Raw genomic sequence first — 27,500 nt, forward strand, 5'->3', positions numbered from 1 at the left:
AAATTAGAAACCAATATTTGTTTGTCTATATACGTATACATTTGTGTGTGTATATATATATATTATATATATATATATATAAGATTAAAATATCCAAAATCTTCGGATTTTTTTTAATATGCTGGGCCACTGGTTTTAATTGATTAATATCAATTTCTACCCTTATTAAATTATATATATATATATTATATATATATATATATACACACAGATGCACACATACAGATAGAGGGAGTTATGTGGTAGTTTATTCCTAAATTAATCACCAGGACCCCTATATGTGTCCTCTTTTAGATGAGGTAAACGTGTGGGGGACAGAAGCAGACCCCAGCTTTAAATCATTTTTCCATCACCAGGGGTCTGGTTTCTCTCTCACCTACCACCACCAACCACCTGCCCACCACTCCCCATCCGGTCCTTTTGGCCTTTCACAAACCCCCTCTTTTCTTTTTTCTCCTGTCTAGTCACTCTGTAGTGGTGGGCATATTAGATGTGAGAGGTGATGGCTGACCCCTCCCCTCCAAAAAAAGGATCTCTCTCTTTCTCTCCCAGACAACTCTAGCTGTACATCACTACCTTGTCTACCCCAACCCATCCACGACATACCCGTATTGTTTTCTAGTCTCCCCCAGTCCTCCACTGCCCTTGTAATTTCCCCCACTCCCCACCATGCCAGATCTTGTCATATCAAGGGCTCTGGGCAGGGCATTTTACCCTGCCCTTTTCTCTATCCGCCTCTCCCTCTAAGCTTTAAGGATTCTCAAAGGGGTTTAAAGTTATGTGCACATTTGTTTGTGTATATGTGTGTGTATATATATATATATATATTATATATATATATATACACACACACACATACATACACACACGTACACACATATATATATATATTGTCCTTTTATTCTTGCACATGTTTCAGTCGTGAGGCTGTGGCCAAGCTGGGGCACATGTATAAATATATATATATATATAAAGATATAACTTAGCAGTTTGGTCAAAGAAGCCAAAAAGATAAGTCCTGGGGCCTAAAAGATTTAGGCGGTGCCCCAGCATGACCACAACCTAAAGACTGAAAGAAGTAAAGGAAAAGATAAGATATAAATTATATATATATATATATATATATATACATATATATAATATATATTTATATACATGATATATATTTATATATAAAATATATATTTATATATATGTATATATATGTGTGCGTGTGTGTATACACACTCTCAGCTATAGATATTCTCTGAATACAGAGGAAGGTTGTACGTGGTAGTGCGACCTGCAAGAAATAGCAGCAGGATTGCCCTCACCTTACACTATACCATCTTTGATGAAGATCGACTCGTTGTGTTGGGTGTTGAAGTATGATGTCCTTGATGTATGAATGGAAGGGAAGCAGGGATGGTCACAAATGGAAGCCCCACTTTGTTCGTAGCTGTCTGTCTGTAATGATGTTTGGCCTAGGGTTAAACAGCCTAGTCTGCCGCACTCCAACATATGTATATATATATATATGTAAACATATTTGTTTGCGTGCATGTGTGTGTGTGTGTATAAATATACATACATATATATGTATATATATGTTTTCATCAATTGATGTAGTACGTATATACTATGAGTGCTCAGTTCATATGATGTATATAAACATATTTGTGAGAGAGAGAGAATGTGTGTGTGTGTATGTATATATAATGTATGTGTGTGCATATATATATATATGTGTATATATATATATATATATGTGTGTGTGTATATATATAAAAGCACCCAGTTGTGGCTAAAAGTTTGGAAGGTTTTTTTTAAATTAAAATCGTAAAGTCCAATTACCATTCAAATTAATTATATACAACATATATATTTGGACATTTAATATAAAAATTCTAATTATAGATCTGTGTTCGAAACTTTTGGCCACGACTGTATGTATATATGTATACATATATGTACATGTGTGTATATATATATATATGTATATATATAGACATGTACATATATATGTGTATATACACATGTGTGTGTATATAGACACACACATTTCATATTTTCTGGCATATGTTTGTGCGTATGCACGTGTACACTCACATACACACATATATAGACACGCACATACACACACACATGCATATATGCCTTTGAATAATATATACACACATCCTCTCATGTCTATATACTCAACCACATATATTCACCTTGTACATCTCACACGCACATATAAACACATACACACACATATATAAACACGCACACACACACACATATATAAACACACACACACACATATATATATAAACACGCACACACATATATATATATATAAACACACACACACACATATATATATAAACACACACACACACACACACACATATATATAAACACACACACACACACATATATATATATATAAACACACACACACACACACATATATATATAAACACGCACACACATATATATATATATAAACACACACACACACACATATATATAAACACACACAACACACACACATATATATATATATAAACACACACACACACACACACACATATATATATAAACACACACACACACACATATATATATAAACACACACACACACACATATATATATATATAAACACACACACACACACACACATATATATATAAACACACACACACACACACACATATATATATATATAAACACACACACACACACACACACATATATATAAACACACACACACACACACATATATATATATATAAACACACACACACACACATATATATAAACACACACACACACACACACACACATATATATATAAACCACACACACACACACACACACACACACACACATAATATATAAACACACACAACACACACACACACACACACACACACACATATATATATAAACCCACACACACACACACACACACACACACACACACATATATAAACACACACACACTGCCTGTTCCTATCGATCTCAATAAAATATCAACTTGGTGCAAAATTTCCATATTTGTTTTTTTTTTTTCCGTCTCTTCCTCCTCTGCCTCCTCATCATGAAAACCACTCCACCATGCCCACCACTCCATCATGCCAGCCTCCAAATCTCCATCACTCCTTTCATACACAACAATGCATTGATTCAGCACACGCTCCTCCCCCCTCCCCACTTTGTCTGTCCTCCTCCTCCTCCTCCTCCTCTTGTCCATCTCCTACCCTCTGTCTCTGTCGTCTACCTCCTACTCCTACTCTAGCATGCTCCTCCTTATTCTCTCCCTCTTCCTCCTGCTCTTCTCTCTCCTGCCACCCTCTCCCTCCTCCTGCCACTCTATCCACATTTCCTACTCTCTCTCCTCATCACCTCTTGCACTTACCCTTCCTCCTCCTTATTCAGTCTACCTCCTCCTCCTACTCTCTCTGACTCTTCCCTTTCTCTCTACCTTTTTTTTCTTCTCCCTTATCTATCCTTCTTTCTGACTATCTCTCTTCTCCACTTCTCTCTCCCTCCCTCTCTTTCTCCCTTTCTCTCCCTCCCTCTCTCTCTCTCTCCTCTCTCTCTCTCTCTCACTCTCACTAACATTGTTATTTAAAACAAAATGCAAAATTGAATATTGTAAAAAACGTTTTAGTTGATTTTTTTTTTTCCTTTTTCCCTTTTTTTTTTACCCCTTTCTGACCTCACCTCCGACCTTTCCCCTCCTTCCACCTCCTCTTCCCTCCTCCCACACACTCTTTCCTGCTATCTCTCTCTCTCTCTCTCTAAGTTCTCTTGCATCTTTCCTGGACATGTAAATCTTAACCACCTCATGAATACACTCTCCACTGCCTGCCCACTTCTTCCCCTCCCGCCATCGACCTACCCCCTCTCTCCTCCTTGTGTCTCTGGTCCTTTCTCTCTCTCGGCCCCCTACCTCTCCTGACCCCACTGTGTCCTCCTTGCATCCGGAACGTCTGGGCCTTGAAAGTCTGGTGTCGTTACTTAAAGATGCTGTGATGTGTTTTAAAACATTTGGACATCTTGGTGTCCCTCACATCTGGACATCTTTGCAACTGGCATTGCATTACGTTTTTTTTCCTCTTCATATATATATATATATATATATATATATATATATATATATATAGATGTCTTTGCATCTTCCAATCTTGACGTCTACCAGATTACCCGTTACATCTAGAGAATCTGGACCGTTTTGTGTCTTGACATCCGGATAGCTTCGTATCTGACCATCATATTGTTAACATCTTGACCTTGTGACATCTTCATCTCATCTTGACCTCGTGACATTGCAGCGTCTCTTCATCATATTTTGACACTGCGACATTCTCTCTACACGGCATATGGACATTTTGACGTTTCTCCACATCTTGACGGTGCGGTGTCGTCGTTTCTTCGCCTCTGCATCGCATCTTGACATTGCGACGTCATTTTGACAAACATCTTTTACAATCCCATGTTAACATTGCGACATCTCCATCTCTCATCTTGACATTACGACGCCTGTTCGTCACATCTTGGACATTATGACATCCCTCCGTCACATCTTTGGACATTACGACATCTTTCCGTCACATCTTGACCTCTCCACTCTACATGTTGACATTGTGACCTCTCCACATTACATTTTGACCCTGTGACCTCTCCACACAACATTTTTGACCCTGTGGCAACAAAAACGACAGTTTGTGCTTTTTGAATAAAAAGTAATTTCTCAATTGTTCCTGTTTCACTTCTTTATGTCACATGATACATATCACGTCACTTTGCATTTCAGCAGTTACCAGGATTATGTCACAATCTGTATATGGGCAAGGAGGACACACCAGTCGTATTTCAGTTAACCAAACCTGTAAATCTTAGACAAGACACACAACTCTGTCTACCTCAGTTAACCAAACCTGTAAATCTTAGACAAGACACACAACTCTGTCTACCTCACTCAACAAAACCTGTAAATCTTAGACAAGACACACAACTCTGTCTACCTCACTCAACAAAACCTGTAAATCTTAGACAAGACACACAACTCTGTCTACCTCACTCAACAAAACCTGTAAATCTTAGACAAGACACACAACTCTGTCTACCTCAGTCAACAAAACCTGTAAATCTTAGACAAGACACACAACTCTATCTACCTCAGTCAACAAAACCTGTAAATCTTAGACAAGACACACAACTCTATCTACCTCAGTCAACAAAACATGTAAATCTTAGACAAGACACACAACTCTATCTACCTCAGTCAACAAAACCTGTAAATCTTAGACAAGACACACAACTCTGTCTACCTCAGTCAACAAAACCTGTAAATCTTAGACAAGACACACAACTCTGTCTACCTCAGTCAACAAAACCTGTAAATCTTAGACAAGACACACAACTCTGTCTACCTCAGTCAACAAAACCTGTAAATCTTAGACAAGACACACAACTCTGTCTACCTCACTCAACAAAACCTGTAAATCTTAGACAAGACACACAACTCTGTCTACCTCACTCAACAAAACCTGTAAATCTTAGACAAGACACACAACTCTATCTACCTCAGTCAACAAAACCTGTAAATCATAGACAAGACACACAACTCTGTCTACCTCAGTCAACAAAACCTGTAAATCTTAGACAAGACACACAACTCTGTCTACCTCAGTCAACAAAACCTGTAAATCTTAGACAAGACACACAACTCTGTCTACCTCAGTCAACAAAACCTGTAAATCTTAGACAAGACACACAGCTCTATCTACCTCACTCAACAAAACCTGTAAATCTTAGACAAGACACACAACTCTGTCTACCTCACTCAACAAAACCTGTAAATCTTAGACAAGACACACAACTCTGTCTACCTCAGTCAACAAAACCTGTAAATCTTAGACAAGACACACAACTCTATCTACCTCACTCACACAAACCTGTAAATCTTAGACAAGACACACACTCTGTCTACCTCAGTCAACAAAACCTGTAAATCTTAGACAAGACACACAACTCTGTCTACCTCACTCAACAAAACCTGTAAATCTTAGACAAGACACGCAACTCTGTCTACCTCAGTCAACAAAACCTGTAAATCTTAGACAAGACACACAACTCTATCTACCTCACTCAACAAAACCTGTAAATCTTAGACAAGACACACAACTCTGTCTACCTCACTCAACAAAACCTGTAAATCTTAGACAAGACACGCAACTCTGTCTACCTCAGTCAACAAAACCTGTAAATCTTAGACAAGACATACAACTCTATCTACCTCACTCAACAAAACCTGTAAATCTTAGACAAGACACACAACTCTGTCTACCTCACTCAACAAAACCTGTAAATCTTAGACAAGACACACAACTCTGTCTACCTCAGTCAACAAAACCTGTAAATCTTAGACAAGACACACAACTCTGTCTACCTCAGTCAACAAAACCTGTAAATCTTAGACAAGACACACAACTCTGTCTACCTCAGTCAACAAAACCTGTAAATCTTAGACAAGACACACAACTCTGTCTACCTCAGTTAACCAAACCTGTAAATCTTAGACAAGACACACAACTCTATCTACCTCACTCAACAAAACCTGTAAATCTTAGACAAGACACACAGCTCTATCTACCTCACTCAACAAAACCTGTAAATCTTAGACAAGACACACAACTCTGTCTACCTCACTCAACAAAACCTGTAAATCTTAGACAAGACACACAACTCTATCTACCTCACTCAACAAAACCTGTAAATCTTAGACAAGACACACAACTCTATCTACCTCACTCAACAAAACTTGTAAATCTTAGACAAGACACACAACTCTGTCTACCTCAGTCAACAAAACCTGTAAATCTTAGACAAGACACACAACTCTGTCTACCTCAGTCAACAAAACCTGTAAATCTTAGACAAGACACACAACTCTGTCTACCTCACTCAACAAAACCTGTAAATCTTAGACAAGACACACAACTCTGTCTACCTCAGTCAACAAAACCTGTAAATCTTAGACAAGACACACAGCTCTATCTACCTCAGTCAACAAAACCTGTAAATCTTAGACAAGACACACAACTCTGTCTACCTCACTCAACAAAACCTGTAAATCTTAGACAAGACACACAACTCTGTCTACCTCACTCAACAAAACCTGTAAATCTTAGACAAGACACACAACTCTGTCTACCTCAGTCAACAAAACCTGTAAATCTTAGACAAGACACACAACTCTGTCTACCTCAGTCAACAAAACCTGTAAATCTTAGACAAGACACACAACTCTATCTACCTCACTCAACAAAACCTGTAAATCTTAGACAAGACACACAACTCTGTCTACCTCACTCAACAAAACCTGTAAATCTTAGACAAGACACACAACTCTGTCTACCTCAGTCAACAAAACCTGTAAATCTTAGACAAGACACACACCTCAGTCAACAAAACCTGTAAATCTTAGACAAGACACACAACTCTGTCTACCTCACTCAACAAAACCTGTAAATCTTAGACAAGACACACAACTCTGTCTACCTCAGTCAACAAAACCTGTAAATCTTAGACAAGACACACAACTCTGTCTACCTCAGTCAACAAAACCTGTAAATCTTAGACAAGACACACAACTCTGTCTACCTCAGTCAACAAAACCTGTAAATCTTAGACAAGACACGCAACTCTGTCTACCTCAGTCAACAAAACCTGTAAATCTTAGACAAGACACACAACTCTGTCTACCTCAGTCAACAAAACCTGTAAATCTTAGACAAGACACACAACTCTGTCTACCTCAGTCAACAAAACCTGTAAATCTTAGACAAGACACACAGCTCTATCTACCTCAGTCAACAAAACCTGTAAATCTTAGACAAGACACACAACTCTGTCTACCTCAGTCAACAAAACCTGTAAATCTTAGACAAGACACACAACTCTGTCTACCTCAGTCAACAAAACCTGTAAATCTTAGACAAGACACACAGCTCTATCTACCTCAATCAACCTCAGCTTTAAACGTTAGACAAGTCTCTCTTCTCCATGCAGTGGGTGGGTGGCACCAGTCATAGACCGTTAATCATTTGCTGCAGAGTTGACTGTGGCAATGTGGAATAAAGTGTCTTGCTGATAGGCGCAAGGCATCACCAAGTTCAGGAACCGAGTACTGAACCAGATACATGAGCTGTTAGTCCTCAAGTCTTCACATCATTTTCCATCATATATCGTCTTTCATTCTGGATGAAAGACAAAGTTGACCTTGGTGGCGTTTGAACTCTGAACGTAGACGGATGAAATACTGCTAAGCATTTTGCCCAGTGTGCTAACGATTCTGCCAGCCCACTGCCTTAACCCTTTAGTGTTTAAACTGGCCAAATCTGGCCCAATATATTCTACATATTTTATATTCAAACTGGCCATATCTAGCCTCTCACACCTAACCTGCATTGACAGTCTAAAAATAAACAATCACATCATTGAAACCTCAAAGCTATAACATAATGCATGATTAATTCAAAACAATTTAGCCCTTTTGATACCAACCCAGCTGAAACCGGCTCTGGCTCTGAGTACAAATGTCTTGTTTTCATAAGTTTTGAATTAAAATCTTCCACCAAACCTTAGTCACAATTTATGTTCCTAACACTAGCTTAATGATAACTAAGTTATTTTACTAAATTCTTTGTTATATTTAAAGTAATTGAAAGGAACACAGAGCATCTCAAAATAAATACAGTAACGAAAGGGTTAAATAAAAAAGCATTACATTTAACAGAGTAATCTGAACACTAAAGGGTTAATGATGATTTCAAATTTTGGTACAGGGTCAGTAATTTCAAAGGGAGGGGGTTAAATCAGTTACATCAACCCTGAAAGAAAAATCCACTCTGAAGGTATTTGAACTCTGAATACAAAGACAGACAAAATGACATTAAGTATTTTTCCTGCTGTGCTAACGACTCTGCCAGCTCACCACCTTAATATCAATTTCAAATTTTAGCACAGGGCCAGCAATTTCGAGGAAAGGCTAAATTTGATTACATCAATTATAGTTGTTTAACTGGTAGTTATTTTATCGATCCCGATAGGACGAACGGCAAAGTCGACCTCGGACATGAAGACTGGCAAGCATTTTGCCTGGTGTGCTAACGATTCTACCAGCTCAGTGCCTTCAAGTAATAACAATAATAATAATAATAATAGTGGCTGACGATATGTGCATCTCTGATCACGAGTAGAAGTAGTGGGGGAGCATCATAGCCATGTGTTGAGAGGGATTCTTTAGGGTTTGAATAATTCACCTCTGGAAACATGGGTGTTTCGTTCAACATCCTTAAACAACCCTTATTCAGGGACCTTTTGGGCCGGATGGGTTACTCGACCTGAAGAAAATTCTAACTGGGCCCCACCTGCAAGGTCATGTGCTGTTTATCTTGATATGAGATCACCATGTCGCGCACTTATGGTTGTCATGCATGTGCCTAGTGTACCCTTATCAGATGGGTAGGCATGATGGGTATACTGGGCTTCGTATATTTGTACCCCAGTGTCACTTTGATGGCATGAACTGCTCTCTCACTCAATAATAATAATAATAATAATAATCCTTTCTACCATAGTAATTTCAGGGCAGGGTTTAGTTGATTACATTAACTTGAAAGGATCAAATGCAAATTTGAATGCAGCAGAATTTGAACTCACAACGTAAAGACTGACAAAATGTTGCTAAGCATTTTGCCAGCCATACTAACAGGCGCAGGCGTGGCTGTGTGGTAAGTAGCTTGCTTACCAACCACATGGTTCCGGGTTCAGTCCCACTGCATGGCACCTTGTGCAAGTGTCTTCTACTGTAGACTCCGGCAGACCAAAACCTTGTGAGTGGATTTGCTAGACGGAAACTGAAAGAAGCCCGTCGTATATAAATACATATATATATATATGTGTTTGTGTTTGTCCCCACAACTATCGCTTGACAACTGATGTTAGTGTGTTTATGTCCCCGTAACTTAGTGGTTCAGCAAAAAGAGACCAATAGAATAAATACTAGGCTTACAAAGAATAAGTCCGGAGGTCGATTTGTTCAACTAAAGGCAGTGCTCCAGCATAGCCACAGTCAAATGACTGAAACAAATAATAAGAAAAAAACTGCCAGATCACTACCTTTAGTAATAAGAATAATCCTTTCTACCAAAGGCACAAGGCCAGTAATTTCAGGGTCGGGATTAGTCAATGACATTGGCCCAGTACGTAACTGGTACTTATTTAATCGACCCCGAAAGGATGAAAGGCAAAGTTGACCTCGGCGGCCATGTGTATATATATATTGATAGATCATTAGCCACTACACGCATTTTTTTCTCTCCTTGTTTTTTTTCTGTGTATCTTTCTGTAGAAGAGCGTAGGCTCAAAACGTAAAAGACTTTTTCAATTCCTGAGCGTTATACTAATACATCTAATACATATTTTCGTAAACTTTTCCTTTATATATATATATATATATATATATGTATATGATTGATTGATTGATTCTAGTTTCAGCTCATGAGCTGTGGCCATGCTGGGGCACTGCCATTATATATATATAAAGGGAAAGTTTACGAAAATAAACAAAAGACGAAGGCAGGTGGAGTACAAACAAACAAATGTATTAGTATGGCACTCAGGAATAGAAATAGAAAAAGTCTTTTACATTTCGAGCCTACGCTCTTCGACAGAAAGATACACAGAAAAAAACAAGGATATATATATATATACACACATCATTATACAGATGTAATAGACAGACATACATGTATGCAGATACATTCATACATGCATGAGCACCCCGTCGGTTACGATGAGTGCCTCAGTTCATCCAATCAGCTAAACGAACCTGCTTGCAAAATTAACAGGCAAGCGAACTAGTTAACCGATCAACCATGCTGTGTTAATTAGTGACGAATTAATTAGAATAACAGGATTAGACTTGTCTGCAGGGGGAACTGTTTGGGGAGTGATTATATGGATTGTGGGAACCATGTGGAGATTTTGTTTTGATTAAAAAAGAAACCCCAAGAGAGGGGGCAGAGACTAGCAACAGGTGATGATGGGGATGATGACGATGGTGATGATGTGTGTTCAGCCCTTGGTCAGTCATGATCCAGTAGACCTCCTACTGAGCATATCTCATCTTTTATTCATAGTGTATCTAGGACTACATTATCTAATGTACAGCATAGTAGTGAGTGTTGGTGGCTATAGTTGTTGTTGTTTAACCCTAGGTCAGTCCTGATCCAGACTGACCTATGATCAAAGATGTTCCATCTGTGACCATCCCATCTTTTATCCAGGCATAGTGTATCTAGGACTATATTATCTAATGTATAGTTTAGTAGTTAGTATTAGTGGCTATAGTTGTTGTTTAACCCTAGGTCAGTCCTGATCAAGATAGACCTATGACAAAAGACGTTCCAGCTGTGACCATCCCATGTTTTATCCAGGCATAGTGTATCTAGGACTACACTTACTAATGTATAGTATAGTAGTTAGTATTAATGGCTATAGTTGTTGTTTAACCCCAGGTCAGTCCTAATCCAGGCAGACCTATGATCAAGGATGTTCCAGCTGTGACCATCCCATCTTTTATTCAGGCATAGTGTATCTAGGACTACATTATCTAATGTCTAGTATAGTAGTTAGCATTAGTGGCTATAGTTGTTGTTGTTTAGCCCCAGGTCATTCCTGATCCAAACAGATACATGATCAAAGATGTTCCAACGATGACCAACCTGTCTTTTTGTAAATCAAGAACTTTCCAATATATTTTTATTTATAGATGATAGCATGTGATTTGAGGTACATTTAGCTGTTCTTTCTACGAAGGTGGTATAGTCGTTTGGGGGCGATGATGGTGGTAGAGTGATTTGAGGCAAACTTGGGTCCTGATGGGGTACCTTAATGAAATGGATCCAGGGGAGAGATAGGGATGAAGCGATGCATAGCGAGAGAAAGAGAGGGGAAAGAAATAGTTGTAAGGAAGAGGAGGGGAAAAGAAAGATTGTAGGAAAGAAGAGTGATCTAAAGTTCTGCCTTAATAATAATAATTTCTTTGGATCTTTTCGGTTCGAACAGCAGCTTTTTCTAGTGTTGTCTTATGAAATTGTCACCCATAATTATGACCCTAGTATCGATCTATTGCATTTCAATCTGTTTTAGGGTTAGGGTTAGGGTGTGGCGAAGGGTATCTTTTTTTTCTTCACAAATGTAAATAAACCCAGTCTGTTTCTTAAACGAGGTACATATTCATACAGCACTGAATGATTTTTTTTTTACCCCAATAGACGTCATTGATTGGTTGAAATTGCAGAAATTGAAGAAAAAAAACAACAAATGAATCTTTTCGGTTTGAACAGCAGTTTTTCCTAGTGGGGTCATATGAAATTGTCACCCATAATTATGACCCTAGTATCGATCTATTGCATTCCAATCTGTTTTAGGGTTAGGGTTATGGGTAGGGGAAGGGTATCTTTTTTTACTTCACAAATGTAAGTAAACCCAATCTGTTTCTTAAACGAGGGACATATTCATACGACACAGAATGTTTTTTTATCTCAATAGACGTCATTGATTGGTTGAAATTGCAGAAATTGAAGAAAGAAAACAACAAATATCTTACAAACTATAGAATTTTCTCAATAAAGCCAAGAGAAAAAGATGTTTTATAAACACATTCTACCAGTATACGAAGTTTAAAAGTGTTTAGTTACTTGGAAATTATTTTAAAAAACTGCCGGTCAAACCGAAAAGACCCAAATATCTTACAAACTATAGAATTTTCTCAATAAAGCCAAGAGAAAAGATGCTTTATAAACACATCTACCCAGTATACGAAGTTTACAAGTGTTTAGTTAGGTGGAAATTATTTTTTAACTGCTGTTCAAACCGAAAAGACCCAAATATCTTACAAACTATAGAATTTTCTCAATAAAGCCAAGAGAAAAAGATGTTTTATAAACACATTCTACCAGTATACGAAGTTTAAAAGTGTTTAGTTACGTGGAAATTATTTTAAAAAACTGCCGGTCAAACCGAAAAGACCCAAATATCTTACAAACTATAGAATTTTCTCAATAAAGCCAAGAGAAAAATGATTTTTATAAACACATTCTACCAGTATACGAAGTTTAAAAGTGTTTAGTTACGTGGAAATTATTTTAAAAAACTGCCGGTCAAACCGAAAAGACCCAAATATCTTACAAACTATAGAATTTTCCCAATAAAGCCAAGAGAAAAAGATGTTTTATAAACACATTCTACCAGTATACGAAGTTTAAAAGTGTTTAGTTACCTGGAAATTATTTTAAAAAACTGCCGGTCAAACCGAAAAGATCCGAAAAAATTTGTGGGAAAGATAGACTGAGAGTGACCTAAAGTTCTGCCAGCACACTACCTTAATGATAATAATAATAATAATTTCTTTTATTAGCCACAAGGGCTCACATAAAATAACATTAAAAGACAAAAACAGGATGATACAAAGGGTTTTACAGCATGTAAACAATATAACAGTTAAAAATTAAACTCCCAGTAGAGGAGTTGCTTTACGGTCCTTGTGGAAAAAGCCACGGGTGCCTGAATAATAGGGCAAGAGCCCTTCTTTTTTTTTACAGGTGCAAAGTCGACCTCGCCGGAATTTGAACTCAGAACGTAACGTCAGACGAAATACCTATTTCTTTATTACCCACAAGGGGCTAAACACAGAGAGGGGACAAACAAGGACAGACATAGGTATTAAGTCGATTACATCGACTCCAGTGCGTAACTGGTACTTAATTTATCGACCCCAAAAGGATGAAAGACAAAGTCGACCTCGGCGGAATTTGAACTCAGAACGTAAAGACAGAGGAAATACCTATTTCTTTACTACCCACAAGGGGCTACACACAGAGAGGACAAAGAAACGGATTAAGTCGATTATATCGACCCCAGTGCGTAACTGGTACTTATTCAATCGACCCCGAAAGGATGAAAGGCAAAGTCGACCTCAGCAGAATTGAAGTCAGAACGTAACCTCAGACGAAATACCTATTTCTTTATTACCCACAAGGGGCTAAAACACGAGGGGACAAACAAGGACAGACATAGGTATTAGTCGATTACATCGACCCCAGTGCGTAACTGGTACTTAATTTATCGACCCCGAAAGGATGAAAGGCAAAGTCGACCTTGGCGGAATTTGAACTCAGAACGTAACGGCAGACGAAATTCAGTTACGCATTTCGCCTGTCGTGCTAACGGTTCTGCCAGCTCGCCGCCTTAATAATAGTAATAATAATTCTTTCTACTATAGACAGAAGGCCTGAAATTTGCGGGGTGGGGACGGACGAAATGCCGGTAAACGTTATTATTCGGCAGGTGCTAACGACTGTGCCAACTTGCCGCATATCAAATTGAAATACTAAATTTCCTTAAGATACAGGCGCAGGAGTGGCTGTGAGGTAAGTAGCTTGCTGACCAACCACATGGTTCCGGGTTCAGTCCCACTGCGTGGCATCTTGGGCAAGTGTCTTCTACTATAGCCTTGGGCTGACCAATGCCTTGTGAGTGGATTTGGTAGACGGAAACTGAAAGAAGCCTGTCGTATATATGTATATATATATATATGTATATATGTGTGTGTGTGTGTGTGTGTGTGTTTGTCCCCCTAGCATTGCTTGACAACCGATGCTGGTGTGTTTAGGTCCCCGTTACTTAGCGGTTCGGCAAAAGAGACCGATAGAATAAGTACTGGGCTTACAAAAGAATAAGTCCCGGGGTCGAGTTGCTCGACTAAAAGCAGTGCTCCAGCATGGCCGCAGTCAAAATGACTGAAAGAAGTAAAAGAGTAAAGAGTATAAGGTGCGTATAAGGGAGATAATTGTGATTTGATACAAGGGAAACAACTTTCAATTTCAGTTGATTTGTCTATCTTTATGCTGTTGTCTATAAGGAGGGCAATTGTGTTGAGAATCTTACAATTCGAAGCCGAACGTAATTTTCTATTCTAAACGTGATGAACAGAAAATAAGAGAAGCACAGGCGTGGCTGTGTGGTAAGTAGCTTGCTAACCAACCACATGGTTCCGGGTTCAGTCCCACTGCGTGGCACCTTGGACAAGTGTCTTCTACTACAGTTTCGGGTCGACCTAAGCCCTTTGGGTGGATTTGGTAGACGGAAACTGAAAGAAGCCCATCGTATATATATATATAGAAGTGGCTGTGTGGTAAGAATCTTGCTTCCCAACCACATGGTTCCGGGTTCAGTCCCACTGCGTGGCACCTTGGGCAAGTGTCTTCTACTACATTTTCGGTCGGGCCGACCTAAGCCCTTTGAGTGGATTTGGTAGACGGAAATTGAAAGTCCCTCGTGGGTGTTTTGTGTATGGGTGTGTATACCGTTTAATCCAAAGCGAGGGAGTGGGGCAGGCAAAAGCCAGGCTATATGTGTTTCCTAGCTAGCAGATTCCCGGAAGTAATAATTTCCTTTTCACTCTAGGCACAAGGCCCGAAATTTGGGGGGAGGGAGGCTAGTCGATTGGATCGACTCCAGGACGCAACTGGTACTTCATTTATCAACAGATAGATAGACAGACAGATAGATAGAAAGAGATAGATAGATAAATAGATAGACAGATAGATAGTCAGGCAGACTGATAGATAGATAGATAAATAGATAGATAGATAGAGAGAGAGAGATAGACAGATAGAGATAGATAGATAGATAGATAGATGGATTGATAGGTAGATAGACAGACAGATAGATAGATAGAAAGAGATAGATAGACAGATAGAAAGAGAGAAAGATAGATAGGAAGAGAGAGAAAGAAAGATAGAAAGAGAGAGAAAGATAGATAGATAGATAGATAGATAGATAGATAGGAAGAGAGAGAAAGATAGATAGAAAGAGAGAGAAAGATAGATAGATAGATAGATAGATAGATAGATAGATAGACAGAGCGATAGATAGATAGATATAGATAGACAGATATAGATAGATCAATTGATAGATAGATAGATAGATAGATAGATAGATAGATAGATAGATAGATAGATAGATAGATAGATAGATAGATAGACAGACAGAGCGATAGATAGATAGATGGGTAGATAGATAGATATATAGATAGATAGATGGGTAAATAGATAGATAGATGTGAACCATCAAGGAAATAGACACAGTATCTAAAACTAGTTCGAGATAGCTATGGTTGATAATAAATCGCAAGTGGAACCATGTTGTCGGCGATGGCTAACTCAGTCCACGCTGCCCCACTCACATGAAACGTACAGGCTAAGGGGCGAAACACTTGTGACCCTGAGATACCTGCAGACGATACAGAAGCTGTTTCCGGCATTACAACGGATTTAGAAGAGCTTGGAAAATGTCTGAGTAGCTTCCGCAGTTTTTGCATGGGACAAAAACATCTCTGATGTTTAATTCATTTAGAGGAGTGGCTGTGTGGTAAGTAGCTTGTTTACCAACCACATGGTTCCGGGTTCAGTCCCACTGCGTGGCATCTTGGGCAAGTGTCTTCTGCTATAGCCCCGGGCCGACCATTGCCTTGTGAGTGGATTTGGTAGACGGAAACTGAAAGAAGCCTGTCGTATATATGTATATATATATATAAGTGTGTGTGTATATGTTTGTGTGTCTGTGTTTGTCCCCCTAGCATTGCTTGACAAACCGATGCTGTGTGTTTTACGTCTCCCCGTCACTTAGCAGTTCGGCAAAACAGACCGATAGAATAGTACTGGGCTTACAAACAATAAGTCCCGGGGTCGATTTGCTCGACTAAAGCCGGTGCTCCAGCATGGCCGCAGTCAAATGACTGAAACAAGTAAAAGAGTAAAAGAGTAATTTTTAGACGCAATGCCATCTTTCGATGTGAAGATCTTTTTTTATTGTAATGAATGCAAATTCATGAGTCGAAGCGCTTAACGGAAAGACTATCTGTCACTGAGAAGAAAATAACCTTGATAGCAGTTTAAATGCGTTCGAGAGAGATTCGAACCCGTAAGAATGTTATTCACTGTAGTTTGTCATTGACAAATATTCTCGCTGTATAAGGTCCCATGCAGGCCCGTCTCTAGACTTTGGTGCCTGGGGGATCTGCAGAATATTCTGGATAAGAAGGCGGCGAGCTGGTAGAAACGTTAGCACGCCGAGCGAAATGCTTAGCAGTATTTCATCTGCCGCTACGTTCTGAGTTCAAAATTCCGCCGAGATCGACTTTGCCTTTCATCCTTTCACGGTCGATTAAATAAGTACCAGTTACGCACTGGGGTCGATGTAATCGACTTAATCCGTTTGTCTGTCCTTGTTTGTCCTCTGTGTTTAGCCCCTTGTGGGTAGTAAAGAAATAGTTATTTCGTCTGCCGTTACGTTCTGAGTTCAAATTCCACCGAGGTCGACTTTGCCTTTCATCCTTTCGGGGTCGACAAATGAAGTACCAGTTACGCACTTGGGTCGATGTAATCGACTTAATCCGTTTGTCTGTCCCCTCTGCCCCTTGTGGGCAGTAAAGAAATAAGAATATTCTGGATAAGCACTAATTTGTAACAATACTTAAGTGGAGTAAATCTATAGGGGGCGATCCTTCGGTATAGGTACCGTAAGTGACTTTGTTTACATTTCTGAACATAACAAAAACCCTAACCCCCCATATATATTATATATAAAAAAAACACTTTCTTGAAATGTATCCGGTACTTCTGGTACCTATACCGAAGTTACGCCATCTAAGTGTGTACCATTGAATAGTAAGGGCCAGTGCCGACCAGTGCCATCCAAAGTGCCCCCCCGCCCCCGTTTGCAACGGACACGGGTCTATGGTCTGACATAAAGGTTAGACAAGCGTTAATAACGGAAACGGTTTGCGTGTGAGTGCGCATGCTCCGTAACAGCGAGTCTAGTTGCCAACGTAACGAGGAAGATGGCGGGTGTTTATCGAAGTGGAGTGATGCTGGCGAACAAGAAGAAGACGACCAAGCCTGCCGTAAGCCTACACACATGTCCATAGGGGAAGGGAAATAGATATGTATTTAGTGTGCGAATGTGTATAGAGCGTTAAACTGCCTGTGTGTATATATAAACGCCTGTATATAAAGTTTTATTGGTGTTTGCGTGTGTATAACTGTTGTAATGCAACACGTATTGTATATATATATATATATATATATATATATATATATATATATATAAATAATGTGTGTGTGCGTGTGTATATAACTGCTTTTATATAGTATGTACGTGTACGTGTGTATAGCTGTCAACACGCATAAATACACATAAAATGTGTGAGTGGGTGTGTAGTATAAATGTGTGAATAGCTGTCTGCACGTGTGTATGTATGTGTGTATATATGTATATATATATATATATATATCCTCTTTTTCATAATATTGAGGTCTCTTTCTTTCTTTTGTTATCTTACCGTTTTTACCAATAATATATATATATATATATATATATATATATTCTTTATCGAGTGAAGAAACGGTATGGACGATTTGTTTTGGAGTCTAGCAATACCATGTACGCCTATGAGGATTTATTTTCCCAATGAAACTCGGTTTTTTTTCCCCAAACTTTTTCTCAAACCTGCTATAATGTAATACATGTCCTTGGTGTGGCAATTGTACGCGGCTGAAGAAGGCTTTTGATCTACATGTTATATCAATTATGCATTGATATAAACTTTTCAATAAAGCCAGAAACATATGTACCGCAAAATCCTTTGCGTCCTGTTTTTCTTTTGATACATATATATATATATATTAAGATTCAGGTGAATAAGGTGCTTAAATGCTACGATACCGGTTCGGGGCAAAAGTAAAATCCATACACAGCAACTATGTCCGTCTGTCTATCTATCTATCTTTCTTTCTTTGGGTGTATGTGTATCTATATATCTATGTCTGTATAAATATATATCTCTGTATGTCTGTTCACACATAATGGTGTGTGTAAATAGCGTTGAAAACCTCTTAGATATGAAAAGAAAAGAAAAATACAAAAAAACGAAGAATACACATTTGTAAACATGACAGATGTGGGTTCGAGTCTTATGGACAACCTTAAAATTTTTTTTTTTTCTATCCAAGCAGTTTTTGTCGGACATCAGGGATATGTTGTCCACGTAAATTGGAATTACTCCGTTTTGATGAATTTTTCAGATTTTTTTTCACAGGGCCCTTGGAAATTAAGGGGAGGCATCTTTTAGTAAATAGAAAGTTTCGAAAAATGATCTCCGCGGACCGTTTTTCGTTGATTCTCTGGTCACTACACGCTTAAAACCGAGGAAAGAAACCTCATTAAAAAAAAAAATTTTTATCTTTTCGGTTTGACCGGCCGTTTTTAACATAATTTCCAGGTAACTAAAAAATTTTAAACTTTGTATACTGGTAGAATGTGTTTATAAAACATCTTTTTCTCTTGGCTTTATTGAGAAAATTCTATAGTTTGTAAGATATTTGTTGTCTTTTTTTCTTCAATTTCTGCAATTTCAACCAATCAATGACGTCTATTGAGGTAAAAAAAACATTCTGTGCCGTATGAATATGTCCCTCGTTTAAGAAACAGATTGGGTTTATTTACATTTGTGAAGAAAAAAACGATACCTTTCCCGCCATCCCTAACCCTAAAACAGATTGAAATGCAATAGATCGATACTAGGGTCATAATTATGGGTGACAATTTCATATGACCCGGCTAGAAAAAACTGCTGTTCAAACCGAAAAGATCCTTTTCTACTCTAGGTACAAGGGCCGAAATTTTTGGGGAGGGGGCCTGTCAATTAGATTGACTCTAGTACACAACTGTTACTTAATATATCGACCCTGGAAAGGATGAAATGCAAAGTCGACCTTGGCAGAATTTGAACTCAGAACGTAAAGACAGATGAAATACTGCTAAATATTTCACCCGGCGTGCAAACTTTTCTGCCTGCTCGCCACTTTACGGGGAGAAAAATATTAAACAAAGAAACAAGGAAGGTATCAGATGGTCGTAAGATGTGCAAAAAACAATAGCTAAATCACTCTTAACTTTTTCCAAAATTCCATGTATTATGGTGAGAGAAGCAAATTCATTAGTTTTCAAAAAATTGTTTTTCCTAAAGAGATGCCTCCCCACCAACAATTCCAAGGGCATCATGAAAAAAATTGAAAAAATGAAAGATCCCCATTAAAATGGAGAAGTTTGAACTTATGTGGGCAACATCCCTGATGTTTTCTGGGTTTGTTTGTTTTTTTTATCCACTATTTACATGTCGTTTGTGTGAAGAAGTGTCACACTCTAATAGTGGAAGGGACTTGTGGAAGAGGCAAACCCAGGAAGACATGTGATGAGGTGGTGAAGCATGATTTTTTAATGTTGGGCCCCATGGAGGCATTAACAAGTGACCGAGACCTTATTCTGTTATAATGGAAGGCAAGGTTTACGATATCGGAAGAATATCGCCCTCTCCTATTATATCTTGTTCTTTGTGTAGCTCAGGCTCCGGCAGGCGAAGAAAGAAGTCTTTAATTACAAATGCAATTTACAACCGGTTTATTTACAGGTTTCACAGAACAGGTGAAGTGCTTTGCTCTCAGCAACCATCTCAAGCTGTGTGTGGGGTGTTGTATCTCTGTTAGTGCGGGCCCATTGCCTCTGGAGGTACAACATGCAAACAGGCCCAGCCAGTGAAGTGTGCTCAGCAAGCGCTGCTGCGAAGAAGCGGAGAGGATGAATCTGTTTCTGTTTGGCCCTTATATACAGTTTGCCATCGCGAGCCTTGTTGTGATCTCGCACATGGCAAATGGATGCAGGTGAGGTCTCGCTCCAGTCTCGGAGATGGTAATGGCTGCTGCAAGATCTCGTCCAATATGGCACTGACTGCTTGTGCTGCTTCACCCTACTTGAGAAGACCTGTGAAACTGAGATCATAGTCATGGCAAATGCCAGTGTTGTGTAACTGGCACGTAAAAAGAACCCTCAAAATGTTGGGCAATATGCTGTGCTTGGGAAGGAAGACCTGTTGAGCCATGTGAAGCTCTAGTTGTGGCTGGATGTGTGGTAAGTAGCTTGTTTACCAACCACATGGTTCTGGGTTCAGTCTCACTGCGTGGCACCTTGGGCAAGTGTCTTACACTACTATAGCCTCGGGCCGACCAAAACCTTGTGAGTGGATTTGGTAGGCGGAAACTGAAAGAAGCCCGTCGTATATATGTATATATATATATATATATATATATATATTATATATATATATATATGTGTATGTGTGTGTTTGTCCCCCTAGCATTGCTTGACAACCGATGCTGGTGTGTTTATCTCCCCGTTACTTAGCGGTTCGGCAAAAGTGACCGATAGAATAAGTACTGGGCTTACAAAAGAATAAGTCCCGGGGTTGAGTTGCTTGATTAAAGGCGGTGCTCCAGCATGGCCACAGTCAAATGACTGAAACAAGTAAAAGAGTATATATATATATATCACCATGACTGATCAGTCCGTCAGGCATCTGTTTGACACCGCTGGTCACAGCACGCTGTCCACTCCTCTCTGGATCGCACCTTTCTCATCCAAGTGATCCCAATCGCAGCAAGTTTAGACGGGCTGAACATGTCGCCCGGCTCACCGATAATCGGTGGACCCGTGCACGAGCGGAGATGACCACCCGGAAGGCCTCCACAACGGTGGAATTACGATTTCAGGAAAACTGTTGGGATATACATATACATATATCATATATAGGAATAGTTATGTGCTAAGTAACTTGCTTACCAGCCACATGGTTCCAGGTTCAGTCCCATTGCATGGCACCTTGGGTAAGTGCCTTCTACTATAGTCTCAGGCTGACCAAAGCCTTGTGGGTGGATTTGGTAGACGGAAACTGAAAGCCCGTCGTATATATGTGTGTGTGTCTGTGTTTGTCTGCCCACCATCGATTGACAACCAATGCTGGTGTGTTTACCTCCTCGTAACTTAGCATTTCAACAAAAGAGACCAATAAAATAAGTACTGGGCTTACAAGTCATCCTTTACCTTATTTCTTACCACTGGCTGGGTATACGTCTGTAGACAGCCAAAAGAATCATTTGACCCAGACTGCCTTCTTCCAACTGTTAAACATGGAGGAGAATCTGTGAGGATATGTGGGTGCTATATCTTGGAAATCTGCCAGCCCTATGGTTTCCCTTCATGGCAGAATTAATTGTCAAGACTATTTAAGCATTTTATCTGATCAAATTCGTCCTATGGTTGCGGAACTGTTTCTGGAGGGAAGCACAATCTTTCAGGATGATAATGCACCAATTGACACAGCTAAACTTGTTACTGAATGGCACGAGGAACATTCTAGTGAAGTTGAACATATTATCTGGCCACCACAGTCGCCAGATCCCAATATTATTGAACATTTATGGTGCATTTTAGAAAAACAAGTAAGGAGTCAGTATCCTCCACCATCATCTCTACAAGAACTGGAGACTGGTTTAGCTGAAGAATGGACAAAAAATTCTTTGGAAACAATTCAAACTTTGTACAAGTCCATACCTCGTAGAATTCAAACTGTAATTACTATCAAAGATGGTCCTGCCCCTTAATAAAATAAATTTGTTTGAAGTATTGAGGTGTTTCCATTATTTTGTTCAACACCTGTCTGTATACACACTTCACATAAACTCTTCTACATCTTCCTTTCCAGGCATTTGATCGGAAAATCCCAGTCAACCCAAAATACAAACACGTCAAACCAACGGTGGACACTGGTAAGTCACCTTTCTTTCCATGGCTCTCCCCATCAAACCCTTCTACCTTCAACTCGGTCCTTTTGAAGGACCATACAGTGCATGAGAGTTAAGTCTCCCTCAGGATGAGATGTTAGTCTCTCAAAGGAGTCAACAAAACAGTTTCTGTGTCGTTGCTTAGCTCAGCTAGAAATAGCAGTGAAGTCTCCTTTAAATTACTCCTCCTCTTCATGTTGTTTTAGAGAAAAATGTGTTGGAGGACGTAAGACATGATGGTCATGGATAGAACTATACTGAATACTGTATTGTACTTCAAACAGTGTAGTCCTAGAAATTATAGGCCCAAATAAAAGATGAGATGGTCGCAGCTGGAACATCTTTGATCATAAGTCTGTCTGGATCAGGATTGACCTAGGGCTAAACAACAATAACTATAGCTTCTAATACTAACTACTCTATTATACATTAGATAATGTAGTCTTAGATACACTATGCCTGAATACAAGATGGGATGGTCACAGTTTGAACATCTTTGATCATAGGTCTGTCTGGATCAGGACTGACCTGGGGCTAAACAACAACAGCTACAGCCACTAATACTAACTACTATACATTGGATAATGTAGTCCTAGATACACTATGCCTGAATAAAAGATGGGATGGTCACAGTTGGAACATCTTTGATTATGGGTCTGTCTGGATCAGGTCAGACCTGAGGTTAAATAGCCATCACCATTAACACTCAATCAGATATGATCCACTCTTTAGCATTTAAATTGGTCATATCAGGCCCAGATATGTCCAAACTGGTCAGGTCCAGCTTCTCACACCAGCTCTACAATGTCACTCTAAAATCAAACAATCCCATCATCGAAATCTCAAAGCTATGAGATAATCTATGATTAATTCAAAACAATATGGATAAATAAGCATTACATTGGACAATAATCTGATTGCTAAAGGGTTAAGTCTACCCCAGTATATCACTGCTACTTTATTTTATCAACCCCATAACAATGAAAGGTAAAGTTAGTCTTCTATTATAATTCCATTGACATCTTGGATGTTTTATAGGAATATTAATCCTTTAGCATTGAAACCAACCAAAACTGGCCTCTCACACCTACCCTACAATGTCATTCTGTCATTCTAAAAATAAACAACAATATTGAAATCGCAAAGCTCGGAGATAATGCATGATTAATTCAAAATAATATGAATAAATACATAAGATTTACAGTTGACAAGGTAATCTTATTTCTTTACTGCCCACAAGGGTCTAAACACAGAGGGGACAAACAAGGACAGACAAACGGATTAAGGCGATTATATTGATCCCAGTGCGTAACTGGTACTTAATTTATCGACCCCGAAAGGATGAAAGGCAAAGTCGACCTCGGTGGAATTTGAACTCAGAACGTAGCGACAGACGAAATACCTATTTCTTTACTACCCACAAGGGGCTAAACACAGAGGGGACAAACACGGACTGACAAAGGGATTAAGTCGATTACATCGACCCCAGTGCGTAACTGGTACTTAATTTATCGACCCCGAAAGGATGAAAGGCAAAGTCGACCTCGGCGGAATTTGAATTCAGAACGTAGTGACAGATGAAATACCTATTTCTTTACTACCCACAAGGGGCTAAACACAGAGGGGACAAACACGGACAGACAAAGGGATTAAGTCGATTACATCGACCCCAGTGCGTAACTGGTACTTAATTTATCAACCCCGAAAGGATGAAAGGCAAAGTCGACCTCAGTGGAATTTGAACTCAGAACGTAGTGGTAGACGAAATACCTATTTCTTTACTACCCACAAGGGGCTAAACACAGAGGGGACAAACAAGGACAGACAAACGGATTAAGTCGATTTCATCGACCCCAGTGCGTAACTGGTACTTATTTAATTGACCCCGAAAGGATGAAAAGCGAAGTCGACCTCGGCGGAATTTGAACTCAGAACGTAGCGGCAGAGGAAATACTGCTAGGCATTTCACAGTTGACAAAGTAATCTGTATGCTAAAGGGTTATACGGGACTGATGTTGAAGAGATTAGTGGGGTTTAGAAAGTTGGGGAGATAATCCATTGTAACAATAACTGTGTTGACAGAGGAAGAGCAGGAAGAATTAATCCAGCTCGTAAAATACTCCAGGCTGATTATTATTCGAGGAGGGTTGTCGAGATGATGTGGCTGTGCTGGGGTGGGGTGTGGGGGTAGTGTTTGTTTAGACCTTATCAAAACAACTGAGGTGAATTGGGAGTGCAGTAGTGGGCCTGGTGGTGGTGGTGCTCTGCTGTGAGACTGAACTCAAAACCATGGAGTCGCAAAGCAAGCTTCTTAACCACTTAACCATGCTGGTGTTTCATTCATCTGAATGTTCTGAGTTCAAACTCTGCCAAGGTCAACTTTGCCTTTCATCCTTTTGGTCTGAGACCCAGTGCATGACTGGTATCTATTTTACTGATACTGAAAGGATGTGAAGGCGCATGGCTCAGTGGTTAGATTGTGAGGTTGTAGTTCGAATCCCGGACCGGGCTGCGTGTTGTGTTCTTGAGCAAAACACTTTATTTCACGTTGCTCCAGTTCACATGCGCATGGCTCAGTGGTTAGAGCGTCAAGCTTACGATTGTGAGGTTGTGAGTTCGAAACCCGGACCGGGCTGCATGCTGTGTTCTTGAGAAAGACACTTTATTTCACATTGCTCCAGTTCACTCAACTGTAGAAATGAGTTTCGATGTCACAGGTGCCAAGCTGTATCGGCCCCTTTGCCTTTCCCTTGGATAACATCGGTGGTGTGGAGAGGGGAGGCTGGTATGCGTGGGCGACTGCTGGTCTTCCATAAACAACCTAGCCCAGACTTGTACCTGGGAGGGTAACTTTCTAGGTGCAAGCCCATGGTCAGTGTCTGACCGAAGAGGTGAGAAAAGCAGCCCCAAATATTGCTTACTCACATACACATACGGTTCGAGTGTACATAAAACAGAAACCTGTGACAAGCGAGGGAACGACAAACAAGGTGTATTTGTTTTGATGCTCCGAGAAAATGGAAAGGTTTCACAATGTTTCAAGCCTACGCTCTTCAGCAGGGACGAACGAGGGAAAAGAAATGGAGAGAAAAATCCTGTCTAAATTAAGTTTCACAATGTTGAATAATATGTATATATAATCATCATCATCGTTTAACGCCTGTTTTCCATGCTAGCTTGGGTTGGACGATTTGACTGAGGTCTGGTGAACCAGACTCCAATCTGATCTGGTAGAGTTTCTACAGCTGGATGCCTTTCCTAATGCCAACCACTCCGAGAGTGTAGTGGGTGCTACCTTTTTTAAGATACTTTCAAGCCTTCGCCATAACTTGATTTATCTTCCTATCTCTCTCTCTACAATATTTAACCGCAGGCTGCCTCAAGCCGTAACCATCTTTTTCCCATCTTTCAGTCATTGGCGGTCTTCTTTTTTCTTTTCCCCTCTTCTTCTTCATATGCTAAAACTTGAAAACCGCATTACTATTACTATTACGATTCTGCAATTTAAATTCCCAGTTCAACTACTTTCTTCTTCAATTTCAACTCCCGCTCGATGACCGCAGCAAGTTCTTAAAAAATATCTTACTATATTTTTTATTCGTTGTTAATACGTTTATTCATACACTGTTACGAAAATTTAACCTTTTTTAAGATACTTTCAAGCCTTCGCCATAACTTGATTTATCTTCTATCTCTCTCTCTACAATATTTACCGCAGGCTGCCTCAAGCCGTAATCCCATCTTTTTCCCATCTTTCAGTCATTGGCGGTGCGCCCGCCCCCCCACCCCCACCACCAATACCGTTGAACACTGTTCTCACCCCCACCACCAATACCGTTGAACACTGTTCTCCCCCCCCCCACCACCAATACCAGTATACCCCGTTCTCTCTATCTACACCGGATACACCTTACTCATCTACACTGAGTACGCCCTACTCCCTCCTCCTCCTCCCACTACCACTTCTCCTCATATGCTTAAGACAAGCTGCTGGCGCCATAGCTCATCAACTGCCCACGATCTTACGCTTCCTCCTGACACTGCCTCAATCCGACCATCCCCTTTTAGTACCCTCCCGCCTCGTCACCTACCCATTCTAAGTAACCCCCTACCCATTCTAAGTACCCCCCTACCCATTCTAAGTACCCCGGATCCCCAAAGTACCCCGGATCCCCAAAATACCCCAGTCCCCAAGTACCCCGGACCTCGTTGCCCCCGTGCCGCTGACACGTTAAAATGCTCGAATCCGATCGTGACGATGCTGGACCCTCCGCCCCTGTGCAGGTGGCACGTAAAAAGCACCCAATCCACTCACGGAGTGGTTGGCGTTAGGAAGGGCATCCAGCCGTAGAAACTCTGCCAGATTCAGACTGGAGCCTGGAGCGGCCCCTGGCTTCCCAGACCCGGTCAAACCGTCCAACCCGTGCTAGCGCGGAAAGCGGACGTTAAACGATGATGATGATGATGATGATATATATATGTCATCATCATCATTTAACGTCCGTTTTCCATGCTAGCATGGGTTGGACGATTTGACTGAGGTCTGGTGAACCAGACTCCAATCTGATCTGGTAGAGTTTCTACAGCTGGATGCCTTTCCTAATGCCAACCACTCCGAGAGTGTAGTGGGTGCTACATATATATATATATGTCATCATCATCATTTAACGTCCGCTTTCCATGCTAGCATGGGTTGGACGATTTGACTGAGGTCTGGT

General features: G+C 39.9%; 1 protein-coding gene and 1 long non-coding RNA gene across 2 annotated transcripts in view; both read left to right on the forward strand.

The window, feature by feature from the left end:
* LOC118768252 overlaps positions 1-522 on the forward strand; it is a 3,721-nt gene extending 3,199 nt beyond the window's left edge. The window contains exon 2 of the long non-coding RNA XR_005004083.1: positions 212-522. This is a non-coding gene — a long non-coding RNA (uncharacterized LOC118768252). The remainder of the gene's footprint in view (positions 1-211) is intronic.
* Positions 523-17,867: 17,345 nt separating this feature from the next.
* Positions 17,868-27,500, forward strand: part of LOC115225294 (centrosomal protein of 41 kDa B) — a 36,430-nt gene continuing 26,797 nt past the window's right edge. Inside the window, exons 1-2 of the mRNA XM_029796235.2 lie at positions 17,868-18,011; positions 22,704-22,767. Coding sequence (XP_029652095.1) covers positions 17,949-18,011; positions 22,704-22,767 — 127 coding nt within the window. The 5' untranslated portion in view covers positions 17,868-17,948. The remainder of the gene's footprint in view (positions 18,012-22,703; positions 22,768-27,500) is intronic.

This window comes from Octopus sinensis, linkage group LG27 (assembly GCF_006345805.1).
Source record: "Octopus sinensis linkage group LG27, ASM634580v1, whole genome shotgun sequence".
NCBI lineage: Eukaryota > Metazoa > Mollusca > Cephalopoda > Octopoda > Octopodidae > Octopus > Octopus sinensis.